This window comes from Pristiophorus japonicus, chromosome 15 (genome assembly GCF_044704955.1).
Source record: "Pristiophorus japonicus isolate sPriJap1 chromosome 15, sPriJap1.hap1, whole genome shotgun sequence".
NCBI lineage: Eukaryota > Metazoa > Chordata > Chondrichthyes > Pristiophoridae > Pristiophorus > Pristiophorus japonicus.
The window spans coordinates 9,557,044-9,584,233 of NC_091991.1; the positions used below are offsets into that span (position 1 = coordinate 9,557,044).

At 47.9% G+C, this 27,190-nt stretch overlaps 1 protein-coding gene and 1 non-coding gene across 3 annotated transcripts in view; both read right to left on the minus strand.

Moving 5' to 3' along the window:
- The window catches only part of LOC139281385 (uncharacterized), a 75,365-nt gene extending 70,514 nt beyond the window's left edge, over window positions 1-4,851 (minus strand). Inside the window, exons 1-2 of one of the 2 annotated variants that reach the window (XM_070901544.1) lie at window positions 4,834-4,851; window positions 2,941-3,207 (exon numbers count right to left, since the gene is read on the minus strand). In XM_070901544.1, coding sequence (XP_070757645.1) covers window positions 2,941-3,139 — 199 coding nt within the window. In that variant the 5' untranslated portion in view covers window positions 3,140-3,207; window positions 4,834-4,851. Of the gene's footprint in view, window positions 1-2,940; window positions 3,653-4,833 lie in introns of those variants that run through there. The other variant, XM_070901543.1, reaches the window with a different exon arrangement.
- trnav-aac (transfer RNA valine (anticodon AAC)) lies at window positions 3,778-3,851 on the minus strand. The gene has a single exon. It is a non-coding gene; the product is annotated as a tRNA-Val (tRNA).
- Window positions 4,852-27,190: the final 22,339 nt, after the last annotated feature.

Below are 27,190 nucleotides of genomic sequence, written 5' to 3' on the forward strand. Positions count from 1 at the left end.
CGGGTCTGGTCAGCGGGGGGGGTGGGGTGAGCGGGTGTCGGGTCGGGTCTGGTCGGCGGGTGGGGGGGGGCGGTGTGGGGAGCGGGTATCGGGTCTGGTCGGCGGGGGGGGTGGGGTGAGCGGGTGTCGGGTCGGGTCTGGTCGGCGGGTGGGGGGGGGCGGTGTGGGGAGCGGGTATCGGGTCTGGTCGGCGGGAGGGGGGGGGGAGCGGGTGTCGGGTTTGGTCGGGGGGGGAGCAGGAGCTGGCCGTGGGAGGAGCCTTGTTCACGCAGCCCCAGTGAGGCCATTCAGCCAGGGCTAGGGGCTGCGTGCTTCGGGCCCCTCCCACACAGTTCGGCGCCTGGAGCTACTGCACTTGCGTGCCAACTGTAGCGCGCATGTGCAGAGGTCCTGGCACTGTTTTCAGTGCCGGGACCTGGCTCCGCCCCCCCCACAGCTCGTGCTGGCTGCGCCGAGGGCCAGAGGACCTGTAAGTAGGTGGAGAATACCGAGGATTTTTTTAGGCGCCGTTTTAGGCGCGAAAAACGGCCACCCAGCTCGGAGGGGCGCCCGTTTTTTTTCTTGTGGAAACTTGGGCCCATTGTCACTGGGTCAAATTTCTGGAATCCATAACAGCACTGTGGGAGCACCTTCACCACACGGACTGCAGCAGTTCAAGAAGGCGGCTCACCACCACCTTCTCAAGGGCAATTAGCAGAGAGTAGTGGTGAGCGGTTGTTTTTCAGACTGGAGGGAATTATACAATGGTGTCCCTAAGGGGTTGGTATTAGGACCAGTCTCTTTTTGAGATATATTAATGACCTGGATTTGCGTATACAGGGCATCATTTCAAAGTTTGCAGATGGCATGAAACTCGGAAATGTAGCAAACAATGAGATGGATGGTAACAGACTTCAGGAGGACATAGACAGACTGATGAAATGGGCAGACTCATGGCAGATGCAATTTAATGCAGAGAAGTGCGAAAGAATACATTTCGGTTGGAAGACTGAAGAGAGGTAATGTAAACTAAATGTTACAATTTTAAAAGGGATGCTGGTGCAGAGAGACCTGGGGGCTATGTATTCAAATCTGTGAAGGTGGCAGGGCAAGTTGAGAAGGCTGTTTAAAAAAAACATACAGGCTTGATAATTAGAGGAATAGAGTCCAAAAGCAAGCAAGTTATGCTGAACTTTTATAAATCACTGTTTGGGGCTCCGCTGGAATATTGTGTTCAATTCTGGGCACCACACTTTAGGAAGGATGTCAAGGCCTCGAAGAGGATGCAGAGGAGAATGCAGAGAGGAAATGGTCCCGGGGATGAGGGATGTCAGTTATGTGGAGAGACTGGAGAAGCTGGGATTGTTCTTCTTGAAGCAGGGAAGGTTAACATTGAAACATAGAAAATAGGTGCAGGAGTAGGCCATTCTGCCCTTCGAGCCTGCACCGCCATTCAATAAGATCATGGCTGATCATTCATCTCAGTACGCCTTTCCTGCTTTCTCTCCATACCCCTTGATCCCTTTAGCCGTCAGGGCCATATCTAATTCCCTCTTGAATATATCTAACGAACTGGCATCAATAACTCTCTGCGGTAGAGAATTCCACAAGTTAACAACTCTCTGAGTGAAGAAGTTTCTCCTCATCTTGGTCCTAAATCGCTTACCCCATATCCTTAGACTGTGACCCCTGGTTCTGGACTTCCCCAATATTGGGAACATTCTTCCTGCATCTAACCTGTCCAGTCCCGTCAAAATTTTATATGTTTCTATGAGATCCCCTCTCATTCTTCTAAACTCAGGGGAGATTTAATTGAGGTGTTTACAATTATGAAGGGTTTTGATAGAATAGATCAGAAAAATCTGTTTCCACTGACAGAAGGGTCGGTAACCAGAGGACACAGATTTAAGGTGATTGGCATTAATGACTGGAGGGAGATACGGAGAATTTTTTTCACGCAGCGAGTTGTGACCGGGAACGCGTTGCCTGAAAGGACAGTGGGAGCAGATTCAATAGTAACTTTCAAAAAAAGAAATGGATAAATACTTGAAATGGAAAAAACTACAGGGCTATGGGGAAAGAGCAGGGGGAGTGGGACTAATGGGATCGCTCTTTCAAAGGCACGATGGGCTGAATGGCCTCCTTCTGCACTGAACTAGGAATGGGCAACAAATTCAGGCATTGCCAGCAATGCCCACATCTGGAGACTGAATAAAAAAACATTTCAATTGACATGTTGGCTCCATTTTCTAGCATGCACACACTGTCTTGCTCAGGCTAGAGGTGGTGTGTTGTACCCGATGAATATCTCTTTAAAAAAAACAGTGTAACATAGGAACAGGAGGAGGCTATTCAGCCCCTCGACCATGTCCACCATTCAATGAGATCATGGCTGATCTGTATTTCAACTCCATGTACCAGCCTTGGTTCCATAACCCTTTATACCCTTGCCCAACAAAAATTTATCAATCTCTGTTTTGAAATTATCTATTGCCCCCCCAGACTCAGCAGCTTTTTTGGGGTGGGGAGAGTTCCAGATTTCCACCACCCTTTGTGTGAAGAAGTGCTTCCTGACATCACCCCTGAATAAGCTGGCTCTAATTTTAAGGTTATGTCCCCCTTGTTCTGGACTCCCCCCCCCCCACCAGAGGGAATACACTCTCTCTATCTGCCCTCTGATCATCTTAAACACTCCAATTACCTCACCCTTCAGTCCGCTATATTGCAACTGCTTGGCCAACCCACAGGGGGCAGTACAGGAGGAGGGGGGAAATCACACCCTTACACTCTGTCCTCCTTTGCCCTTCATCCCCTGGTGGATGGTAATTTTCCTCCTGTGGAGTCACATGTGAACTGAGCATTTGTTCAAAAGTGCAAGCCTCGAGGTCTGAAAGTAATCGACATCCAAGAGCATAAGGAAAAGGAGATGTCAGGCCAGTTACAACATGGCTGGTTACTCACAGTCTGCAAAGTTGGAGATGTGCTTGGCCTCCGAGCCCTGCTCTTCGGAGGGTTTCCTTGCCCGTTGCTTTTCCAAGGCACGCAAGGATTTTGCTTTTCGCTCTTGGGCTTGCCGCACTCTCTCCATCTCCAACAGAACACCGTGGTTCAACCGCAGTGGGCCGTGCCTACCGCTCTGACTGGTTTGTGACGCCTCCATTTTCCTCTCCCTCTGACCACAGCAGCTCGAGACTGAACCCGTCTCTTCACTTAGTTGAGTGTCTGGATCTAGCAACAAGAGGCGAAAAGAAAAATAAATAATTTGCATTTATGTAGCATCTTTCATGCCCTCAGCACATTCCCAAAGCGCTTTATAGCCATTTAAGTGCTTCTGAAACGTAGCCACTGTAAGAAACTCGTCGGCCAGTTTGTGCACTGGCTTGTGAATTGGCTGGCGAACAGAAAGCAGAGAGTCGGGATAAATGGGTCCTTTTCGGGTTGGAAATCGGTGGTTAGTGGTGTGCCACAGGGATCAGTGCTGGGACCACAACTGTTTACAATATACATAGATGACCTGGAAGAGGGGACAGAGTGTAGTGTAACAAAATTTGCAGATGACACAAAGATTAGTGGGAAAGCGGGTTGTGCAGAGGACACAGCGAGGCTGCAAAGAGATTTAGATAGGTTAAGCGAATGGGCTAAGGTTTGGCAGATGGAATACAATGTCGGAAAGTGTGAGGTCATCCACCTTGGGAAAAAAAACAGTAAAAGGGAATATTATTTGAATGGGGAGAAATTACAACATGCTGCGGTGCAGAGGAACCTGGGGGTCCTTGTGCATGAAACTCTTTTAGGAAATGTTTCCACCTCGGTTTCGAACCGGGGACCTTCCGCGTGTTAGGCGAACGTGATAACCACTACACTACAGAAACACGGCAAAAGACGGCACCTCCGACAGTGCAGCACTCCCTGCCAAGATATTTGTGCTCCAGTCTCTGGAGTGGGACTTGAAACCACAACCTGCTGACTCAGAAGCAAGGCTGCTACCAACTGAGCCATGGCTGACGAACAATATCCAAGTGGTCAGTGACCCCGACATGATTTGAACACTTGTGCATGAATCCCAAAAAGTTAGTTTGCAGGTGCAGCAGGTAATCAGGAAGGCGAATGGAATGTTGGCCTTCATTGCGAGAGGGATGGAGTACAAAAGCAGGGAGGTCCTTCTGCAACTGTATAGGGTATTGGTGAGGCCGCATCTGGAGTACTGTGTGCAGTTTTGGTCACCTTACTTAAGGAAGGATATACTAGCTTTGGAGGGGGTACAGAGACGATTCACGAGGCTGATTCCGGAGATAAGGGGGTTACCTTATGATGATAGATTGAGTAGACTGGGTCTTTACTCATTGGAGTTCAGAAGGATGAGGGGTGATTTTATAGAAACATTTAAAATCATGAAAGGGATAGACAAGATAGAGGCAGAGAGGTTGTTTCCACTGGTCGGGGAGACTAGAACTAGGGGGCACAGCCTCAAAATACGGGGGAGCCAATTTAAAACCGAGTTGAGAAGGAATTTCTTCTCCCAGAGGGTTGTGAATCTGTGGAATTCTCTGCCCAGGGAAGCAGTTGAGGCTAGCTCATTGAATGTATTCAAGTCACAGATAGATAGATTTTTAACCAATAAGGGAATTAAGGGTTACGGGGAGCGGGCGGGTAAGTGGAGCTGAGTCCACGGCCAGATCAGCCATGATCTTGTTGAATGGCGGAGCAGGCTCGAGGGGCTAGATGGCCTACTCCTGTTCCTAATTCTTATATTCTTATGTTCTTATGCACAGCAAGCTCCCACAAACAGCAATGAGATAAATGACCAGATAGCGGGGCCGAAATTGGCCCCCGACGACAAAGTGGCGCTCTTACTGTTTCTCTAGTTGTTTCTCCGCCCCAATCCGCTCTTTGTTTTTGTTTTTATCCCTCGGGGCGGTGTCCCGGTCGACTGCGGAGAGGAATTGCTCTTGCATCGGAGGGGCGGTCGCTTATAGTCATCAGTACCGCGCTGACGCGTCACTACACCCCTCCCCTTCAGTTAAAGGGGAGGGCCACTGCGAGCTCTGCAGCCAGTTTAGTGGCGCTCACTGGGCCACCAGGGGGAGGGTTTCGGCCGAGCCGGCAGTCCCCGTACACAAGACGGGGCGCGGGGCTGCCTGTTGGAGGCCCCGGCCGGACCCGTGGCCGCCATTGTCGGGCTGATTGCAGAGTCGGCCGATGACTAAAAGAAAATGGCGGCCGCGGGCGGACCCGCTGACCAGCCGCACACAGGGAGAGCTGTCAGGGGGCACCGAGCGGCGGCCGCTACCCTCCCCCGGGGCAATTTCCCTCGCGTGGTGGAAAGGGGGTCGGCGTGTGGCCGAGGGGACGGTTACGCGGGCGGCGCGGTGACGATCACCGCCGGCAAAAACATGGAGGGCAATTCATTGAATGTCAGGGGCACCACTCCGGCCAGGCCGGGAGAGTCCTCACTGACCTGCGGTCGTCTCTTTGCGGCAGTCACTGCTCTTATAGAAAGGGGCAATTCTGGCCCCAACCTGTTTCAGTGATGCTGATTGAGATATAAATATTGGCCAGGACTTCAAAGTAGTGCTGGGGGATCTGAGGGCAGGCGGGGTTTTGATTCTCACCTGAGAGGCAGTGCTGCACTCCCTCGGTACGGCACCAGATTGTGTGCTCCAGTCTCTGGGGGGACGGACTTGAACCCACAAACCATTCGGCTCGGTAGGCGAGAGTGCTGCCCACTGAGCCAGGGCTGACAGGCTCAGAGAATCCATCATCAGAGGCGGTCCTTCGAATCGAGGATCACTTACTTCCACGCCAAAAAGGGATGAGTTCACAGGTGTTTCAATGAAGGACCGAATATTCCAGATCCCAAACTACATCCTGAAGGGTGGAAGATGCCTGTGCGTAGATTTTTTTAACGTGGGGTGGCCGTTGCACACCAGTCACCACACGGGCTTGACAGAGCGAGGTCTTGGTCCAGTGGCAAGGGTTAACCAAGACGACTGGAGACCAGCTCTGCTGCACGGACCTAGTGCGCACACGTATCGCAGTGTGGGCTGGGCCCGTGCTGCCCCTGGGCCCTCGCCTCTTCTGGGCCCCGAACTCACACTTCTCCTGGGCCCCGATCACGTCCCTCCACAATCTCTCGCCGCTCCTTCGCCCCGACCTCGCTGCTCCTGCTGTATCTGCCCCACGCTCCAATCACCGACCTGGACCTTGATGACGTCCCTCTTTGCTGCTGTCGCCCTCCTGCACAGCTCGCGCTGTACCCCGCAGTATCACACTGCCACGCTGCCCAGGGGTGGCCGCTCGCCGCTCCATTTATGACCTCGACCCGCCGCTGATGGTCTCTCGCAGGTCGGGCCCGCCACCCGCGGAGCATCACAGAATCATGGGATGGTGACAGCGCGGCGGGAGGCCATTCGGCCCGTCGAGCCCGTGCCGGCTCTCAGCGAGTCCCACTCCCCCTGTCCTTTCCCCGTCGCCCTGTGCATTTTGTCCCTGAACAGCTGCTGATCCAATTCCCCTTCTGAAAGCCGTACATCGAGTCTGCCTCCACCACCTGTGGGCGCGGGAACCCTCACAGCGGGGTAAAGGAAAGCTAAGGAATGCTGGAGTAATCTGCTGCTTTCGTTCATGGCAACCGGTGTTCAAGCTCCCCGGGAATGGGAAAGTTTACCGCCCCGTGGAACCCCGAGATCGAAATTCTGAGAGTCCTGATCGCTCCCCTCATTTGAATTGCCTGTGAAAGGATTTGCCCGTTGATTGACATCGTGCTCGTTGGGACCACCCTCCCTTTATTTACCAATCATGGGTCTCTTTATCAATTCTGACAAAGTGCCAATCAAAGAACCCCGGAGTAAGAATGGGGGAGGGTATGTGTGTGGGGGGGGGGGGGGGGCGGGTGAACAAAGGAGTGCAAGACTTGTGAAGGACTCTGTAACAATTGGCCAAGCTCTGACACGGGCAGTGTGTGGTCCCGGGAACAATCGTTCCCTCGGCATCCTCCAGTACAGCCACAGGATTTACTGCTCGTACATAATCGCTCCCTAAATAAATCATATACCTTCCTGCACAGATTAAACTCTGCAGTCATTAGCGGCACTTAGCTTGTTCCCTCCGAACATTGCACTGTTGGCAGCTGAATGCTAAATGCATCTCACAGGGCATCTCGTCACCATCGTTGGGATTAGTTATAAATAAAAAAGCCACCTTATCTTTATGTTACTGTTAATCTGCCACCGTTATAACAGGGAAGCTGAATTCACAACATCTGCTATAAACCGTACAGTGACTAAACGCTGAAGTTTATTCTTAATTAAAAGTTGTTTAATTCAAGTGTATTGAATGATTCAATTTATTCACCACGTAAAAATTCTTTGAATTATCCCGCTATACTATTAAACGAACAGGGGGAGGAGCGAAATGGGCCCTTTTTATAGCCCCATTAGCACTTCCGGAGGGCATTAACAGTACGCAACGGGGCATTCGCCCGGGGAGGGGTGCGCTACCGACTCCGGGGATATTGCCCTGGCGGATTTGGGGGGCGATTAGTGCCCTGGGCCGGTGCGACCGACGATGACGTCATTGCCATGTGCGGCGACCCCCTCACCGCCCCCCTCCCCCCCGCTGACCCCTCATTGCCCCGCGGGCCATGAGGCTGGCGAACATCCGCTTCCGAGGCCCCTCTTAAAGGGCTCGGCTGACCTTCGACCTCAACTCCACTTTCCTGCCCGATCCCCATATCCCTCAATTCCCTGAGTGCTCAAAAATCTATCGATTGAAGGGTTCCCAAAAATTCCCACGAGTCCCTCTCCCTGAAAATTAAAGAAAAGCTCCTCTTGGACTGTTAAAAATGAGCTTTGGATTTTTTCAAGTGGAGATCTAAGTTTTAAAAGGAAAAAGGCAAAAGGGGGCCAACCTCATGAAACTCTCCCCCCCCCCCCCAGTGTTTGGACTTTTTGAAAAGAGAATTCAAAATGGACCTAAATTACAGAAGCCTGAGATTCCCTAAACATCTATGGGAAGGAGCATATCAATTTTAAGATTCTACAACATTTTGGCTGCGAAAAAGAGTTACCGAATACAGGAGGTGGGGCTAACCTCTGTGAAGCAAATTCGTGTATTAAGGATCCCAGACTGTCTGGGGGAGCTCTGCAGCATCAATTCACCCCCTAAGAGATAATCAAATTACCAGCCATTATCTAAACTACAGAACTCATCCAAAAAATGCAAGAAGCCAATTACCCAATCAACCACTATGGAAATCATGGGCCCAACTAAATGGCCAGGAAACAGGACAATCCTAAAACAATGCAAAACCAGTGATAGCACATTATCACACCCTAAGCGAGTTACTGCTGACTAGCCCGCCAAAAACACTGACAAAGGAGACATTTGAAAATCAACGGACAGAACAGTTTAAACATAGCCCAAGAACTGATTTGGGGCGAAGATAAAGAAGCCTGTTTTAGTATAATTGAAGGCCTGTTCAAGGCTTGAAGCAGTTAGGTGTGCTTCTAGAGACACTATTGAGGTAGCAGTCTCGTTGCATAAGGTTAAATCCAGCCTCGAAAAGTGGGACCCCGAAACATCGGCGAAAGGAATCTCTAAAACCCAGAAGGACAGCACCACGACGGCAAACAGGCTTTCAAAACGACTATCGGAAAGTTTCGGACCCATCGCGACCAATCAAACAGCCAACCGGAACCAACTCGACAAAACCGAAGAAAAACCGAAGATTTTTTCACTCTACAAGCTGGTCCTACGCTACCAAGGCGTACAGACTACAGAAGCTGGACAACTAAGGCGAACCCCAGAGTTTAGAACAGGACCAGGACAACTAAGGCGAACCCCGGAGTTGGAGCTGTCAAAAGGGAATTGGTGAGCATGGTCCCCGAAACCCCAGAGTTCTAACCTAGCTAGATAGTGGGTCTGGGAGGTTGGGTTTTTCTTACTGCTCCTACTTGTTGATGTTCTTGTGTGTTTTCCCCTCCCAGGTTTAGTGCATTAGTATTTTGGGAGGTGGGAGGACCGTGTTCTTTTAATCTGTTATATGTGTTATGTGTTCTTCCCAAATATAGAGCATTTGAGTTGCCATTTCTCCCTATTTGTACCTGATTACTGTGATTATTAAAAATGTGCCTTTTTACTCTGTTTGAACACAATAAAACCAGTTTTGCATCCTACCCAACTGACTCTGTCTCAGTTTCTCACAACCCCCAAATCAGTCCACAGTCTAGAATCCAGGGTGTGGGGCGCCTCGAAAACGCCAAGGAGTCAGAGAAACCTGACCAAAACACCACCCCCTACATAACGCAGCCTTGAATATACTCAGCGACTGAGCATCCACAGGCCTCTGGGGCAGAAAATTCCAAAGATTCACCACCCTCTGAGTGAAGAAATTACTCCTCATCTCAGTCCTAAATGGGTGACCCCGTATTCTGGGTCTGTGACCCCGTGTTCTAGACTCCCCAGTCAGGGGAAACATTTTCTCAGCATTAACCCTGCCAAGCCCCTTACGAATTTAAGATGTTTATGAAAAAAATAACTTGCATTTATATAGCGCCTTTCACAATCCCAGGATGTTCCAAAGCGCATTAAAGCCAATGAAGTATTTTTTTGAGTGTAGTCACTGTTGTAGGGAAATGCGGCAGCAGATTTGCGCACAGCAAGCTCCCACAAACAACAATGCCACAATGACCAAATAATCTGTTTTGGTGGTGTTGGTTGAGGGATAAATATTGGCCAGGACACCGGGCAGAACTCCCCTGCTCTTCTTCAAATACTGCCATGGGATATTTTACATCCACCTGAGAGCGCAAACGGGGCCTCGGTTTAACGTCTCATCTGAAAGACAGCACCCTCCGACAGTGCAGCACTCCCTGAGTAACTGCACCGGAGTGTAAGCCTGGATTATGTGCTTAAGTCACTGGAGTGGGGCTTGAACCCACAACTTTCTGCCTCAGAGGTGAGAGTGCTGCCCACTGAGCCATGGCTGACAGTGAGGCAGCGGAACCAACAGCCCTTTCCAAACCTTCAGGCCCACAAAATTCAAACAGGGCAAAATCAGCGCGTGAGAAACAGAAAAACGATTGGAACGCAGTTGGCCAAGCTCGGTGGGCTGGTTGCCAGTGCCCGCAGGCTCCCCTTGGCCCACAGGCCACAGTTTGGGATCCCTGCCTTTACACCGGCAAAGCTTCAAATTTAAAATTCTCATCCTCGTGTTTGAATCGCTCCATGGCCTCGCACCTCTCGATCGCTGTAACCTCCTCCAGCCCCACAACCCTCTGAGATCTTCACGCTCTTCCAATTCTGGCCTCTTGAGCTTCCCCAATTTTAATCGCTCCACCATTGGTGGCCCTGCCTTCAGCTGCTGTGACCCTGAGCTATGGAATTCCTTCCCTAAACCTCTCCAACTTTCTCCACCTTAAAACCTACCTCTTTGACCAAGCTGTCCATTCCTAGTTGCCCTAATTTCAGCTGCCGTGCCTTCAGCTGCTGAGGCCCCAAGCTCTGGAACTCCCTCCCTAAACCTCTCCGCCTCTCTACCTCTCTCTCCTCCTTTAAGATGCTCCTTAAAATCTACCTCTTTGACCAAGCTATGGGCCACCTACCCAAATGTCTCCTTATGTGACTCACTGTCAAATTTAGTTTGAATACGCTCCTGCACTCAGTCTAAGGACACGGACGACGCACGCGTCTGAGCACATTCAGAGGCCAAACTCCAAGCCATCATCAACATCTTCACCGAGGCGTACAAGAGCATGGGCCTTACACTAAACATCTATAAGACAAAGGTCCTCCACCAACCTGACCCCACCACACAGAATTACTCACAGGTTATCAAAATCCACGGCTCGGCCTTGGACAACGTGGACCATTTTCCATACCTCGGGAGCCTACTATCAGCAAGGGTAGACATCGACGACGAGGTCCAACACTGCCTCCAGTGCACCAGCGCAGCTTCCAGTCGCCTGAGGAAGAGAGTGTTTGAAGACCAGGACCTCAAATCTGGCACTGAGCTTATGGTCTCCAGGGCAATAGTGATATCCGCCTGCCAAATGGCTCAGAAACATGGACTATATATAGTAGACATCTCAAAGTGCTGGAGAAATACCACCAATGCTGCCTCCATAAGATCCTGCAAATCCACTGGGAGGATAGACGCACCAACGTTAGTGTTCATGATCAGGCCAACATCCCCAGCATCGAAGCACTGACCACACTCGACCAGCTCTGTTGGGTCGGCCACATCGTCCACATACCCGAAACGAGACTCCCAAACATAGAAACATAGAAAATATGTGCGGGAGTAGGCCATTCGGTCCTTCGAGCCTGCACCACCATTCAATAAGATCATGGCTGATCTTTCACCTCAGTACCACTTTCCTGCTTTCTCTCTATATCCCTTGATCCCTTTAGCCGTAAGGACCATATCTAACTCCCTCTTGAATATATCCAATGAACTGGCATCAACAACTCTCTACGGTAGAGAATTCCACAGGTTAACAACTCTCTGAGTGAAGAAGTTTCTCCTCATCTCAGTCTTAAATGGCTTACCCCTTATCCTTAGACTGTGACCCCTGGTTCTGGACTTCCCCAACATCGGGAACATTCTTCCTGCATCTAACCTGTCCAGTCCCGTCAGAATTTTATATGTTTCTATGAGATCCCCTCTCATCCTTCTAAACTCCAGTGAATAAAGGCCCAGCTGATTCAGTCTCTCCTCATATGTCAGTCCTGCCATCCCGGGAATCAGTCTGGTGAACCTTTGCTGCACTCCCTCAATAGCAAGAACGTCCTTCCTCAGATTAGGAGACCAAAACTGAACACAATATTCCAGGTGAGGCCTCACTAAGGCCCTGTGCAACTGCAGTAAGACCTCCCTGCTCCTATACTCAAAACCCCTAGCTATGAAGGCCTGCTGTACCTGCATGCCAACTTTCAATGACTGATGAACCATGACACCCAGGTCTTGTTGCAGCTCTCCTTTTCCTAATCTGCCGCCATTCAGATAATATTCTGCCTTCGTGTTTTTGTCCCCAAAGTGGATAACCTCACATTTATCCACATTATACTGCATCTGCCATGCATTTGCCCACTCACCTAACCTGTCCAAGTCACCCTGCAGCCTCTTAGCGTCCTCCTCACAGCTCACACCACCACCCAGCTTAGTGTCATCTGCAAACTTGGAGATATTACACTCAATTCCTTCATCTAAATCATTAATGTATATTGTAAATAGCTGGGGTCCCAGCACCGAGCCCTGCGGCACTCCACTAGTCACTGTCTGCCATTCTGAAAAGGACCCATTTATCCCGACTCATTGCTTCCTGTCTGCCAACCAGTTCTCTATCCACGTCAGTACATTACCCCTAATACCATGTGCTTTAATTTTGCACACCAATCTCTTATGTGGGACCTTGTCAAAAGCCTTTTGAAAGTCCAACTACACCACATCACTGGTTCTCCCTTGTCCACTCTACTAGTTACATCCTCAAAAAATTCCAGAAGATTTGTCAAGCATGATTTCCCTTTCATAAATCCATGTTGGCTTGGACCAATCCTGTCACTGCTTTCCAAATGCGCTGTTATTTCATCTTTAATAATTGATTCCAACATTTTCCCCACTACTGGTGTCAGGCTAACCGGTCTATAATTACCCGTTTTTTCTCTCCCTCCTTTTTTAAAAAGTGGTGTTACATTAGCTACCCTCCTACACAGCAAGCGAGCCCCAGGTGGGTAGAGGAAACGTTTCAAGGACACCCTCAAAGCCGCCTTGATAAAATGCAACATCCCCACCGACACCTGGGAGTCCCTGGCCAAAGACCGCCCCAAGTGGAAGAAGAGCATCCGGGAGGGCGCTGAGCACCTCGAGTCTCGTCGCCGAGAGCATGCAGAAAACAAGCGCAGGCAGCGGAAGGAGCGTGCGGCAAACCAGTCCCACCCTCCCTTTCCCTCAACCACTGTCTGTCCCACCTGTGATCGAGATTGTAATTCCCGTATTGGACTGTTCAGTCACCTGAGAACTCACTTTTACAGTGAAAGCAAGTCTTCCTCGATTTCGAGGGAGTGCCGATGATGATGGATGGAGTCGAGTGTATTCAAGACGGAGATCGATAGATTTTTGGACTCTAGGGGAATGAAGGGATATGGGGATCGGGCGGAAAGATGGAGTTGAGGTCGAAAACCAGCCATGATCTTATTGAATGGCAGATTAGGCTCGAGGGGCCGAATGGCCGACTCCTACTCCTAATTCTTATGTTCGTTATGCGAACGGAACAAGCGGAAGGCTCTATCCCGTGACAGAGCCAGAAACGTCAGATGAATAGCGAGCCGCCAGTGTCAGGTGGGCCTGCACAGGAAGGAAAGGCCAGCAGATCAAAGACTCTGGCGTCAGACACGGGCTGGAACGAAAGCAGAGTGCCGCACTGCGCTAACCATCAGTCCCTCGTCTCAGCCTCAGATTTTGCTCACTGTTTGCAGGATTGTTGTCGTGTTGCTTTCCCCATTGCCCAAAATGTGATTTTTTTTTTTGGCTTTGTCAGGACGCTTCTGATTAAAATGTACTTGAAACAGAACCAGGTTCTGTCGCGGAGTGCCGTGCTATTATTCCTTGCGGTCAGCTTGTGACACAATGTGATATCAAATGTCCCAATGTCATTCAATTCATTTGAATCGAGTAATAGTTGGATAAATCATTCATCTCGCGGAGATGAAGCTGTTGTGTTGAGCAGTTCTTGCGGCCCAAGGTAAATAGCCGCAGGATCGGGTGGCTGGTGATTAAGCTTGCACCTGGGTTTCCGGAGGCAGGCTTTCAGTAATCATGGAGCAAAGGATAAGGCAAAGAAAAAAACAAGTTTTCATAGATCAGAGAAACCTACAGCACAGAAGGAGGCCACTTGGCCACTCATGCCTCTGCCGGTTCTTTAAATGATCAATCGTGCTCACTCCCACGTTCCCGCTTTTTTGTCCGTAGCCCTGTAACTTCCTCATCCTCAAGCACCTGTCCAACTCTCTTAACATTATTGATGGAATCAGCTCCCACCCGCTTGTCAGGTTGAGCGTTCCGGATCCCGACAGCTCTCTAAGTGAAAGAAACTTCTCCTTATCTCCCAAACTCGCGACCTCTACCTCCTCGAGGGACGAGGGCAGCAGGCGCATGGGAACACCACCACCTCCACGCTCCCCTCCAACTCACACACACCATCCTCACTGGGAAATATATCGGGCGTTCCTTTATTGTCGCTGGGTCACAATCCTGGAACTCCCTCCCTCACAGCGCTGTGGGTGTTCCTTCACCACACGGACTGCAGCGGTTCAAGAAGGCAACTCACCACCACCTTCTCGAAGGCAATTAGGGATGGGCAATAAATGCCGGCCTTGTCAGCGACGCCCACATCCCCTCTAGATGTTTAGCCAATGACTTTGTATCTTTGACCTCTGGTTATTGACCCACTCGCCAGAGAGATTAGATTTTCCCTATTTACCCCAGCAAAGCCTCTCATCATCTTGAAAACCTCTATTAGATCACCAGGGCCTGATGGGCCGGGGGCAAACTGATCCACATGGGCCGATAGTTATGTTTGTTCATGTTCATTACGTTACATACATGATTCTGATTCTGAGTATGAAAACACAGGTCAGGAAATTCAACAATGAAAGCATATATTCTGTATCAAGTAGGTATATATTCTGGGTTCTGGTAACATTGCAATACTAGATTCCTATACATATATGCAAATTTCTCTCAATAACATGTGAAATAAAACAGGCTGGTATATGTTCTGTTCTGAATACAGGTACATTAGTATATATCGGTACTTCTGTAACATAGAAAATAGGTGCAGGAGTAGGCCATTCGGCCCTTCAGGCCTGCACCACCATTCAATATGATCATGGCTGATCATGCAACTTCAGTACCCCATTCCTGCTTTCTCTCCATGCCCCTTGATCCCTTTAGCCGTAAGGGCCACATCTAACTCCCTTTTGAATATATCTAACGAACTGGCCTCAACAACTTTCTGTGGTAGACAATTCCACAGGACCACAGGTTCACAATTCTCTGAGTGAAAGCATATATTCTGTACATTAGTGTATATAGGTACTTCTGTACATCGGTGCATTAGTGTATATAGGTACTTCTGTACATCGGTATATTAGTGTATATAGGTACATCTGTATATCGGTACATTACTGTATATAGGTACATCTGTACATCGGTACACTAGTGTATATAGATAATTCTGTATATCGGAACATTACTGTATATAGGTACATCTGTACATCGGTACACTAGTGTATATAGATAATTCTGTATATCGGTACATTACTGTATATAGGTACATCTGTACATCGGTACACTAGTGTATATAGATAATTCTGTAATATCGGTACATTACTGTATATAGGTACATCTGTACATCGGTACACTAGTGTATATAGATAATTCTGTATATCGGTACATTAGTGTATATAGGTACTCTTCAAAAATAGGTATCTACACGTTAGGCCAATAAACAATACTTTCCTCGGTCTTGTTTTTCCTCTCTTATTGGGCTGGATTTTCGAGGACTTTGCGACCGGGCTTTCGCTGCATTTTGACGCTCCATGGCAAAAACCCGGTTGCAAAGCCTGGGCGGGATCCTGAGCACATTGTTTGCGGCGGCGATGGGATGTACCGCCAGGGAGAAGTGTGCCGGATGTGTGACGACGCGGATTGCGTTACCTTCCGACTTTCGGCACTCCCCCGACCCGTACGCCACGCCCAGAATAGCGAGTGGTCAAACCTGCCGGTGCAGCACTGCCAGCAGCAGCAAGTTAGGAAAGTAAGGTAAGTTAAAGTTTTTATTTTTACATTGTTCTTTCAGCAATTTGGTAGCTAGGGGTCTTGGTACTGTTGTTTGAATGTTTTTTTGAATTCCCCCCCCCACCTCTCTCGCAGCGCAAACGACCACAGACTAAAGTTGCCGAAACTCACATTTTACGCCGCGAATAATCATGCAACGCTTCCCTTGCCGATGGATGCAAAGGCCAAAAGTTCAGCCTAAAAACGGTAGCACGGCGAAAACGGTAATTTTCACGTATCGCAAAAGCCGAAAATCCGGCCCAATATTGTCGATTCTATTTAGCCTATTTGGGAGGCCTTATATTTTTTTTCCTACATTTATTTGGTGGGCCTGTGTTCTTTGGTGGGCCTGGGGCTGCAGCCCATCCTGTCCTGCGGTCAATCCGCCCCGTAGCTCACCGCTTACCCTTCTCTGTTCCAAGGAGAATAATCTGAACTTTTCCAACCTCTCCTTATAACTGAAGTCGCTCATTCCTGGTCACATCCTGGTAAACCTCCTCTGTCCCGTCTCCAAGGCCTTTTCCTGAAGTGTGGAGCCCAGAACTGTCCACAATACTCCAGCTGAAGCCTAATCAACGATTTATAAAGTTCTAACATGAACTCTTTGCTTTTATATTCTATTTCTCGGTTTATAAACCCGTGCACTTTTTTAACCACCTTTTCAACTTGCTCTGCCACCTTTAAGGATTAGTGTATTTGGACACCGGGGTCTCTCTGCTTATCTACATTCTTCAAAATTGTGCGTGTTAAACGTACCAACTGAGGGCAAAGTGGACCATTTCCTCCCCGTATTTGATGAGTCAGTAGATATAAAATGGCCGATGTCCTCAGGGAGGGCTGTTCCCGTGAGCGGCAGCAATACAGGGGCAGAACACTGCTGACTGGCGCCTCGTGAGGACAGAGTCGAACAGTTGAAGGCTGCGGCCTAAATGGAGACAAATAAAATTCATCAAAGGAGTTCTGAAAAATACAGCGAAAAGTAATCCTGCGGCAACACACTAATCTCACGGTTCAATAGCAATAAAAGCTGACATCCAGAGGTCTGCGGAGAATTGAGGTATCAGAGAGGATCAGAGGTATCCGCATTGAGTAGTCGGTCCATATCCATCTGTCCATCTATCGGTCTCTGTCTACCACTCTACGGGGCCGAAATTGCCCTCCGCCCGAAACGGGGCTCACTGAGCAATTTTTTAAGGGTTTCGTCCGCCCCAATGCATAGAGAGAGTGCAGCGAAGGTTCACCAGACTGATTCCTGGGATGGCAGGACTGTTGTACGAGGAGAGATTGGGTCGACTAGGCCTGTATTCACTAGAGTTTAGAAGAATGAGAGGGAATCTCATTGAAACGTATAAAATTCTGACTGGATTGGATAGACTGGATGCGTGGAGGATGTTTTCCCTGGCTGGGAAGTCTCGAACAAGGGGTCACAGTCTCAGGATACGGGGTAGGAAATTTAGGACCTAGATGAGGAGAAATTTTTTCCACTCAGAGGGTGGTGAACCTGTGGAATTCTCTACCACAGAAGGCTGTGGAGGCCACGTCACTGAATATATTTAAGAAGGAGGTAGATATATTTCTAGAAACAAAAAGCATCAAGGGGTATGGGGAAAAAGCGGGAATATGGTGTTGAGACAAAGGATCAGCCATGATCATATTGAATGGCGGTGCAGACTCGAAGGGCCGAATGGCCTACTAGTGGTCCAATTTTCTATGTTTCTGTGTTTCTGCAGCCAATTCAGTGGCACATACCAGACCACCAGGGAGGGTTTGGGCTGGGCAGGCGGCCCGATACCCAGGAGGGGAGGTGCCAGGCTGCCTGTTGGCGGCCCGGCCAAACCCGTGGCCACCATTGCCAGGCCCACTGTGCGGCTGCATCGCCCGGCCACAAGAAGCTTCCCGGCGAGAAAAGCTGTCGGGGGCACCGAGCGACGGCGGCTCTTCTCCCGCGGGGGTCGGCGCAGCGGGAAAATGGGCGGGATGGTCCCTTACATCGCTCCAAACATTGAGACGTCACGGCTCATAGAAAGGGGCAATTTCAGCCCCGATAAGTCTTTCTGTCTGTCTGTTCGACTGTCTCTCTGTCTGTCTACCTGCCTATATCTATCTATCTGTCTGTCTCTCTGTCTGTCTACCTGCCTATATCTATCTATCTGTCTGTCTCTCTGTCTGTCTACCTGCCTATATCTATCTTTCTGTCTATCACTGTCTGTCTGTCAGTCTCTCTGTCTGTCTGTCCGTCTCTCTGTCTGTCTACCTGCTTATATCTATCTATCTGTCTATCTCTCTGTCTGTCTGTCAGTCTCTCTGTCTGTCTGTCTCTCCGTCTGTCTGTCCGACTGTCTCTCTGTCTGTCTACCTGCCTATATCTATCTATCTGTCTGTCTCTCTGTCTGCCTGTCTGTCTGTCTCTCTGTCTGTCTGTCTGTATATATCTATCTATCTGTCTGTCTCTCTGTCTGTCTGACTGTCTCTCTGTCTATCTACCTGTCTATAACTATCTATCTGTCTGTCTCTCTGTCCGTCTGTCAGTCTCTCTGCCTGTCTGTCCGATTGTCTCTCTGTCTGTCTGTCTATCTACCTGTTTATATCTATCTATCTGTCTGTCTATATCTATGTGTCTGTCTGTCTCTCTGTCTGTCTGTCAGTCTCTCTGTCTGTCTGTCCGATTGTCTCTCTGTCTGTCTGTCTATCTACCTGTCTATATCTATCTATCTGTCTATCTCTCTGTCTGTCTGTCTCTCTGTCTGTCTGTCTATCTACCTGTTTATATCTATCTATCTGTCTGTCTATATCTATGTGTCTGTCTGTCTATCTATCTATGAGACTGTCTGTCTATCTATGTGTCTGTCTGTCTTCTATCTACCTGTGTCGTTGTGGTTGTTGGAGGTCAATTATCTCAGCCCCAGGACATCGCTGCAGGAGTTCCTCAGGACAGTGTCCTAGGCCCAACCATCTTCAGTTGCTTCATCAATGAGCTTCATTCCATCATAAGGTCAGAAGTGTAGCTGTTTGCTGATGATTGCACTGTGTTCATAGAAACATAGAAACATAGAAAATAGGTGCAGGAGTAGGCCATTCGGCCCTTTGAGCCTGCACCACCATTCAATAAGATCATGGCTGATCATTCACCTCAGTACCCCTTTCCTGCTTTCTCTCCATACACCTTGATCCCTTTAGCCATAAGGGCCATATCTAACTCCCTCTTGAATATATCCAACGAATATATTCAACACCTCTGATAATGAAACAGTCCGTGCCCGTATGCAGTAAGACCTGGACAACATTCAGGCTTGGGCTGATAAGTGGCAAGTAACATTCGCGCCACACAAGTGCCAGGCAATGACCATCTCCAACAAGTGAGAGTCTAACCACCGCCCCTTGAAATTCAACGGCATTTTGACCATCGCCGAATCTCCCACCATCAACATCCTGGGGGTCACCATTGACCAGAAACTTAACTGGACCAGGTCAGGGGCTGGGTATTCTGCGGCGAGTGTCTCACCTCCTGACTTCCCAAAGCCTTTCCACCATCTACAAGGCACAAGTCAGGAGTGTGATGGAAAACTCTCCACTTGCCTGGATGAGTGCAGCTCCAATAACACTCAAGAAACTTGACATCATCCGGAACAAAGCAGCCCCCTTGATCGGCACCCCATCCACCACCTTCAACACTCACTCCCTCCACCACCGGCGCACCGTGGCTGCAGTGTGTACCCTCTACAAGATGCACTGCAGCAACTCGCCAAGGCTTCTTCGGTAGCACCTCCCAAACCCGCGACCTCTACCACCTAGAAGGATGAGGGCAGCAGGCGCATGGGAACACCACCACCTCCACGTTCCCCTCCCAGTCACACACCATCCCGACTTGGAAATATATCGTCGTTCCTTCAACGAGACATCAAACCGAGGCCCCATCTGCTCTCTCAGGTGGACGTAAAAGATCCCATGGCACTATTTCAAAGAAGAGCAGGGGAGTTCTCCCAGTTGTCCTGGCTAATATTTATCCCTCAATCAAAATCACAAAATCAGATGGTCTCGTCATTATCACATTGCTTGCTGTGCGCAAATTGGCTGCTGTATTTCCCACATTACAACAGTGACTACACTTAGTCAACAAGTACTTCATTGGCTGTAAAGCACTTTGGGATGTCCTGCGGTTGTGAAAGGCGTTATAGAAATGCAAGTCTTTTTTTGCTTTCTTTCTATTCTAGTGGTGATACAAATGTTTGGCCCACGCAGGATTGGAATTATTGTCCTTGTTAATTTATATTTATAGTTTCCCCAGATCATATTTTTGATGTTTTTTAAACACCAGAACAGCATTTGCTATTTTCGAATCATCCTCATGTTTGATGGACGTTTAAACGCCACCCCTGTCCTCCACACTCACGTCCTGAAGTGCTCTTGGCTTCATTCCATCTGACCCAGGTGCCTGATTCATATTCAGCCAGCCCGCTTTTTAATTAGCATTTCATTACTAATCCCTCTTTTCTCTCTGAACTCCAGATCATCCCCTTGGCCACCAACAAGTAAGAAGGCTGTTCAAGTGTTTCCTATAACAACTGTTGAAGAAAATCATTTAGAATTTCTACCTTTTTACATTCCTCTCCCGCTGCCCCCCCCTCTCTCTCTCTCTCTTGTGTTAGGAAGCATGACTCACTGTTTAATACTTTCCCAACTCTGAACGTGTCCCAAACAATCAGATATCCACAGGGCGACACTGAGGGAATGTGCGTGTGTGTGTATACATGTGTGCGCGTGTGTGTGTATGTGTGTATATATGTGTATATATGTGTGTGTGTGTGTGTATGTGTGTATATGTGTATATATGTGTGTGTGTGTGTGTGTGTGTGTGTGTATATATATATATATGTGTGTGTGTGTGTGTGTGTGTGTGTGTATATATGTGTGTGTGTGTGTGTGTATGTATGTGTGCGTGTGTGTGTATGTTTGTGTCTTTGTGTGTGTGCGTCTCTTTGTGTGTGTGTCTGTGTGTACGAGGGTGTGTCTGTGTGTACATGTATACAAGATTGTACGTGTGTGTGTGTATATGTGTGTGCGTGTGTATGTTTGTGTCTTTGTGTGTGTGTCTCTTTGTATGTGTGTCTGTGTATACGAGTGTGTGTCTGCGTGTGAGTGTATACAAGATTGTCTGTCTGTCTATATGTAAGTATGTGTGTGTGTTTACATGTGTGTGTGTGTGTGTGTGTGTGTATACCTGTGTGTGTGTATATCTGTGTGTGTGTAACATAGAAACATAGAAAATAGGTGCAGGAGTAGGCCATTCGGCCCTTCAAGCCTGCACCACCATTCAATAAGATCATGGCTGATCATTCACCTCAGTACCCCTTTCCTGTTTTCTCTCCATACCCCTTAATCTCTTTAGCCGAAAGGGCCATATCTAACTCCCTCTTGAATACATCCAATGAACTGGCATCAACAACTCTCTGCGGTAGAGAATTCCACAGGTTAACAAATCTCTGAGTGAAGAAGTTCCTCCTCATCTCAGTCCTAAATGACTTACCCGTTATCCATAGACTGTGTCCTCTTGTTCTGGACTTCCCCAACATCGGGAACATTCTTCCTGCATCTAACCTGTCCCGTCCCATCAGAATTTTATATGTTTCTATGAAATCCCCTCTCATCCTTCTAAACTCCAGAGAATACAGGCCCAGTCAATCCAGTCTCTCCTCATATGTCAGTCCTACCATCCCGGGAATCATTCTGGTGAACCTTCGTTGCACTCGCTCAATAGCAAGAATGTCCTTCCTCAGATTAGGAGACCAAAACTGAACACAATATTCCAGATGGGGCCTCACCAAGGCCCTGTACAACTGCAGTAAGACCTCCCTGCTCCTATACTCAAATCCCCTAGCTATGAAGGCCAACATACCATTTGCCTTCTTCACTGCCTGCTGTACCTGCATGCCAACTTTCAATGACTGATGAACCATGACACCCAGGTCTTGTTGCACCTCCCCTTTTCCTAATCTGCCGCCATTCAAATAATATTCTGCCTTCGTGTTTTTGCCCCCAAAGTGGGTAACCTCACATTTATCCACATTATACTGCATCTGCCATGCATTTGCCCATTCACCTAACCTGTCCAAGTCACCCTGCAGCCTCTTAGCATCCTCCTCACAGCTCACACCACCACCCAGCTTAGTGTCATTTGCACACACCTGTGTGTATATATATATGTGTGTGTGTATGTGTGAGTGTGTGTGTATACTTGTGTGTCTGTGAGTGTGAGAGTGTGTGTGTGTGTGTATGTGTGAGTGAGCGTGTTTGTATACGTGTGTGTCTGTGTGTGTGAGAGTGTGTGAGCGTGTTTGTGAGTGTGTGAATATGTGAGTGTGTGTGTGTGTCTGTGAGAGTGTGTGTGTGTGTCTGTGAGAGTGTGTGTGTGTCTCTGTATGCGACCATGTGTGTGTGAGTGCGTGTTTGTGCGAGTGTGTGCGAGTGAGTTTGTTTGTGTCTGTGAAGTGTGAGTGTGCATGTGTGTGCATATGTGAGAGTGTGTGGGCGTGTGTGAGTGAGTGTGTGAATGAGTGTGTATGAGTGTGTATTTGTGTGAGAGTGTGTGTGTGTGTGTATGTGTGCGCGAGTGTGTATGTGTGTGAGTGTGTGTGAATGTGTGTATCTTTGGACCTATGTGTGAATGTGTGACCTACATGTGTATGAATGTGTGTCCATGCAGGTGTGTGTAAGAGATAAATGTAACAGTAATTAAAAGAAAGGATTAAAAGGGAACATGAGTATTATGGATGTACGAAAGGACAGATGGATAACTGACGAGACCCACGGGAACAAGTGATTGGTCACTTGTCGTTCCGTCAATAGTGGCCTGTAGCATATGGACAGAATTCCATCAAATAACCATATCACACTGCTCAACACAAACAACAGACTAACGTGAAATGCCTATGGAGGACAGAACAGACGCAAGGTCAGTCTGAACCCAGGTCACCAGACTGATTCCCTGGGATGGGGGGATTGTCCTATGAGAAGAGATTGAGTAGACTAGGCCTATATTCTCTAGAGATTCGAAGAATGAGAGGTAATCTCATTGAAATGTACAACATTCTGACAGGGCTTGACAGGGTATGTGCTGAGAGGATGTTTCCTCTGTCTGGGGAGTCTAGAACCAGGCGTCATAGTCTCAGAATACGGGGTCGGCCATTTAGGACTGAGATGAGGAGAAATTTCTTCACTCAGAGGGTGGTGAATCTTTGGAATTCTCTGCCCCAGAGGGCTGTGGTGGCTCAGTCGTTGAGTATATTCAAGACAGAGAGCGATAGATTTTTGGATATTAAGGGAATCAAGGGATATGGAGATAGTGCAGGGAAGTGGAGTTGAGATAAAAAATTTGCCATGATCTTATTAAATGGCGGAGCAGGCTCGAGGGACCGAATGGCCGACTCCTGCTCCTATTTCTTATGTTCTTATGTGTGTTATCGGGTTGGTAAGGTTGCCGATCTCATTTCGAGATCATTGGTGCGCCATTACCGGCAGGTGACAGACATGAAGATTGACCCTCCCCGGTGTACAAAGCCTTCCCTGCTTCTCTTGTACAATTGCTCTGTCGCTGCACCTTCTCTGTGCAGGTTCGAAGGGCCGAATGGCCAACTCCTGCTCCTAATTCTTATGCTCTTATTTTGTTATAACCCGGGTTCCAGTGGTACACTGTAAAGGATCAGTCCCCAGTTCAGCAAGCTGTCTCCAGTGCAGCAGTTAGACCATAGCATCTTCCTCAAATCTCGCACCACAAGAAGCGATGCATTACTGTGGAGTGGGGTACAGCAGAAATCAACCCCTACACAGGAACAGGAGGAGGCCATTCTGCCCCTCGAGCCTGCTCCGTCATTCAATCAGATCATGGCTGATTTGTGATCTAGCTCCATGTACCCACCTTTGGCCCATGTCCCTTAATACCTTTGGTTAACTAAAATCTGTCAATCTCAGATTTAAAATTAACAAGTGACCCAGCACCAAATGCTGTTTGCAGGAATGTTCCAAACTACTACCACCCTTTGTGTGTAGAAATGTTTCCTATCTTCACTCCTGTAAGGTCTGGCTCTAATCTTTAGACCACGCCCCCTAGTCCTCGACTTCCCAACTAGCGGGAATAGTTTCTCTCAATCTACTTACACAACACACGCAGAGAGCAGAACATGGCAGTGACTGGTTATAGGGAGTCTTGTAGTGACTCAGATGGGACAGGGTTAGGGTAAAAGGAAGACTTCTCTTCCTCGGGGCGGACTACCTGATATAGGTAATCGACACCCCCGCCGTATAACGACCATGAATTCACTCAGACGAAAATTTCGGTTCACCGGTTTTACTATTGGAACATGCTCGGGAAATGTTCCAATGAACACTTCAAAGTACAAGAGCTCTACAAACATAGTTACACGATTTTTCGATTTGTGCGACCCTTCTACAGAACCATCGATTGGCCTACTGCTCAGACTGGCTCTGATTGGTTCCCCCCCACCTGTCCATCTCCCATGGTTTCACTCTTCAGAAGTGTGTTCAACTTTGCCTCAGTTTTTCATGATGTGCTGATAGACCTTGCTTCCCAGGGTATGGTATCGTTCTAGGATGTTGATTCTCCACTGCCCTTGTTATTCAATACTGAGTGCATGTTCTCATCTTCTATTTTCTGTGCTAAGGGTCAATACAGTGTTGGCTTCTTCAAATGGTTCATTAACCATCAGGCATTGCTGCCTCCCTCTTAACCCAATATAAGCAAGTGTATAAGCGTGCTTTAAACATAGAAACATAGAAAATAGGTGCAGGAGTAGGCCATTCGGCCCTTCGAGCCTGCACCACCATTCAATAATATCATGGCTGATCATTCATCTCAGTATCCCTTTCCTGCTTTCTCTCCATACCCCTTGATCCCTTTAGCCGTAAGGGCCATATCTAACTCCCTTTTGAATATATCCAATGAACTGGCATCAACAACTCTCTGCGGCAGGGTAGAAACATAGAAAATAGAAAAACATACATAAGCGAGTTTTACATAATCAGTCAATATTACAATCCATACCACAAGACAGAGGAACTCCCGATTCCTCAGAACCTCCGAATTCCCTTATGCTTCTTACTCAAGTGTACTTTTCCCCCTCTTACAGACAGCCAGCTCATCCTTAGCAGTTAAATGACTTCACGAGAGGCTGCTGGAACTGGCTTAACACAAATTAATTTTAAAAATTGGTCTTCTCTCCGACTGCAGTACATCGATAGCTGGCACAGAGCGATGAAGGTGTTCCAATGCCAGTCTACACTGGTACCATTATCTTATGTAATAGAGCTCCATCTAGTGGACTACTGTGGTAATGCAGCCGTTGCTGTAAATACAATAAAGGCATCAGATGACAGGTCACCTGACAAGTTCCTGTGTTAATAGCCATTTTGTAAAGTCTGTGTGTTGTGAGGTCATAAAGAATATACCACATTGGCAATGAAGGATGGGATAATTGGATCCCCTAGCTAAAATTTTTATTGGTGGATGATTCCAGCCAAACAGCAGAGTCCTTTGTTTGCAGAACAGCTAAAACTCCAAGGTAAATTACAAGCACACTTGGCTGAACTGAAGAGTCCAGATGACTGTTCCTAAGGGAATAATAGGGCGCTTGAGCGTGTTTCAACGCAACCAAGAGACTTTCGGAGGGTATGAGGAGCAGCTTGAAATGCTTTCCACCATTAATAGTGTCATCAAAGTTCCCGATGACTTAACCGGGTGGTGTTGGAAAGAAAATGAGCTAGTTTCCTGACTGAAGCAGGCCCCGAGGTGTATGAAACTCTGAAAAATGTGCTTGTTCCCATCAAGCCAATATTCATATCACTTACGGAGATTCTGTCCTGAGCCCCTGGAAATTGCTGAAAGTTATCGTTTTGGAATACAAAATCAATTATCTGACGAGAGTATCAATGAGTACATTGTAGCATTAAAAAAGCTATTCATTCACTGTCATTTCGGAAACTTTCAGGACCGAGCATTGCGTGACCGCTTGCTTGTGGGATGGAAAATGAAGCAATCAGAAAAAAGTTGTTGACAACCCCTAACTTGACTTTTGATTTTGCTTGTCAGACATCTATGTCGATGGATATGGCCTACCAATACTCCCGAAAATTTGGTATCATTTCCAGTCGTCAGACAACCGAGGTGAATCGCCTTCAGGTTAAAAGTAAAAGGCAATTGGGCCCCAAGGCTTCAGAAACTGGCAATAGTAACAGAGCATTAAAGTCATGTTATCAGTGTCTGGGACAACACATTGCTCAAAGTTGTCCATATGTGAAGGCAGAGTATTTCTTCTGCAAGAAAACTGGGCATCTCACGAAGGCATGCCGACTGAAGAGTAAACCAACTTTCAAGGCCCAGAAATTATATAGCATGGAAGAAAAGCAACAGGACAAAGAGATACACAGCATCCGGAGCACGAGGGTATCTAACAGTGATTCGAAAAGTATCGTCATCCAAGTAGATGTTGCAGGAACCAAGATACCCACAGAAATCGACACTGGTGCATCCATGAGTGTAGTACCGGAATCGCTATATCTCGACAAATTACGTGATTTCCCATTGGAGAAATCCAAGGTAGAGCTGTGAGGCTACTCGGGAGAGAACATTCCTGTGGTAGGTCGTATCACCGTACAGGTGAAATACAAGGATCAGTTTCAGAGCTTGCCTCTGTTAATAGTGGCAGGAGACAAGCCTGCCTTACGAGGTAGAAATTGGTTGGGATCACTGAAGCTGGATTGGAATGAGATTTAGTGTGTTGAAACGAGATTTGCATTGAAGAATGATGTAATCAAGAAGTATCCGAAGGTGTTCTGTGAAACAGGCAGTCCGATCCAAAGCTTCAAGGCGAGTGTCAGGGTTCAGAAGGACACTAGACCATTTACTGCAAGCCACATCACGTACCATGAGCACTCAAAAGACTAGAAACTGAGAGCATTATCTCTAAGGTAGATCGAAATAATTGGGCTACACCCATTGTTGTTGTACCTAAGTCCGATGGTAAGGTAAGATTGTGTGGTGATTATAAAGTAATCGTAAACCAGGTTCTAGAGGGTAATCTAATACATTGCCAAATGTAGAAGATTTGTTCACAACTCTGATAAGTGATCAGATCATCTTAAAGTTAGATCTTATAAATGCCTATTTACAACTTGAACTAGATGAGGAGTCCAAGTCATGCTTGACTATAAATACTCATCTGGGCCTATATCAATTTAATAGGCTACCATTTGGAGGGTCTTCCGCCCCTGCCATATTCCAAGGTGTGATGAACCAGATTTAGCAAGGTATTGAAGGGGTAGTGTGTTATTTAGATGACATACTAATTTCAGCACCAAACAGGC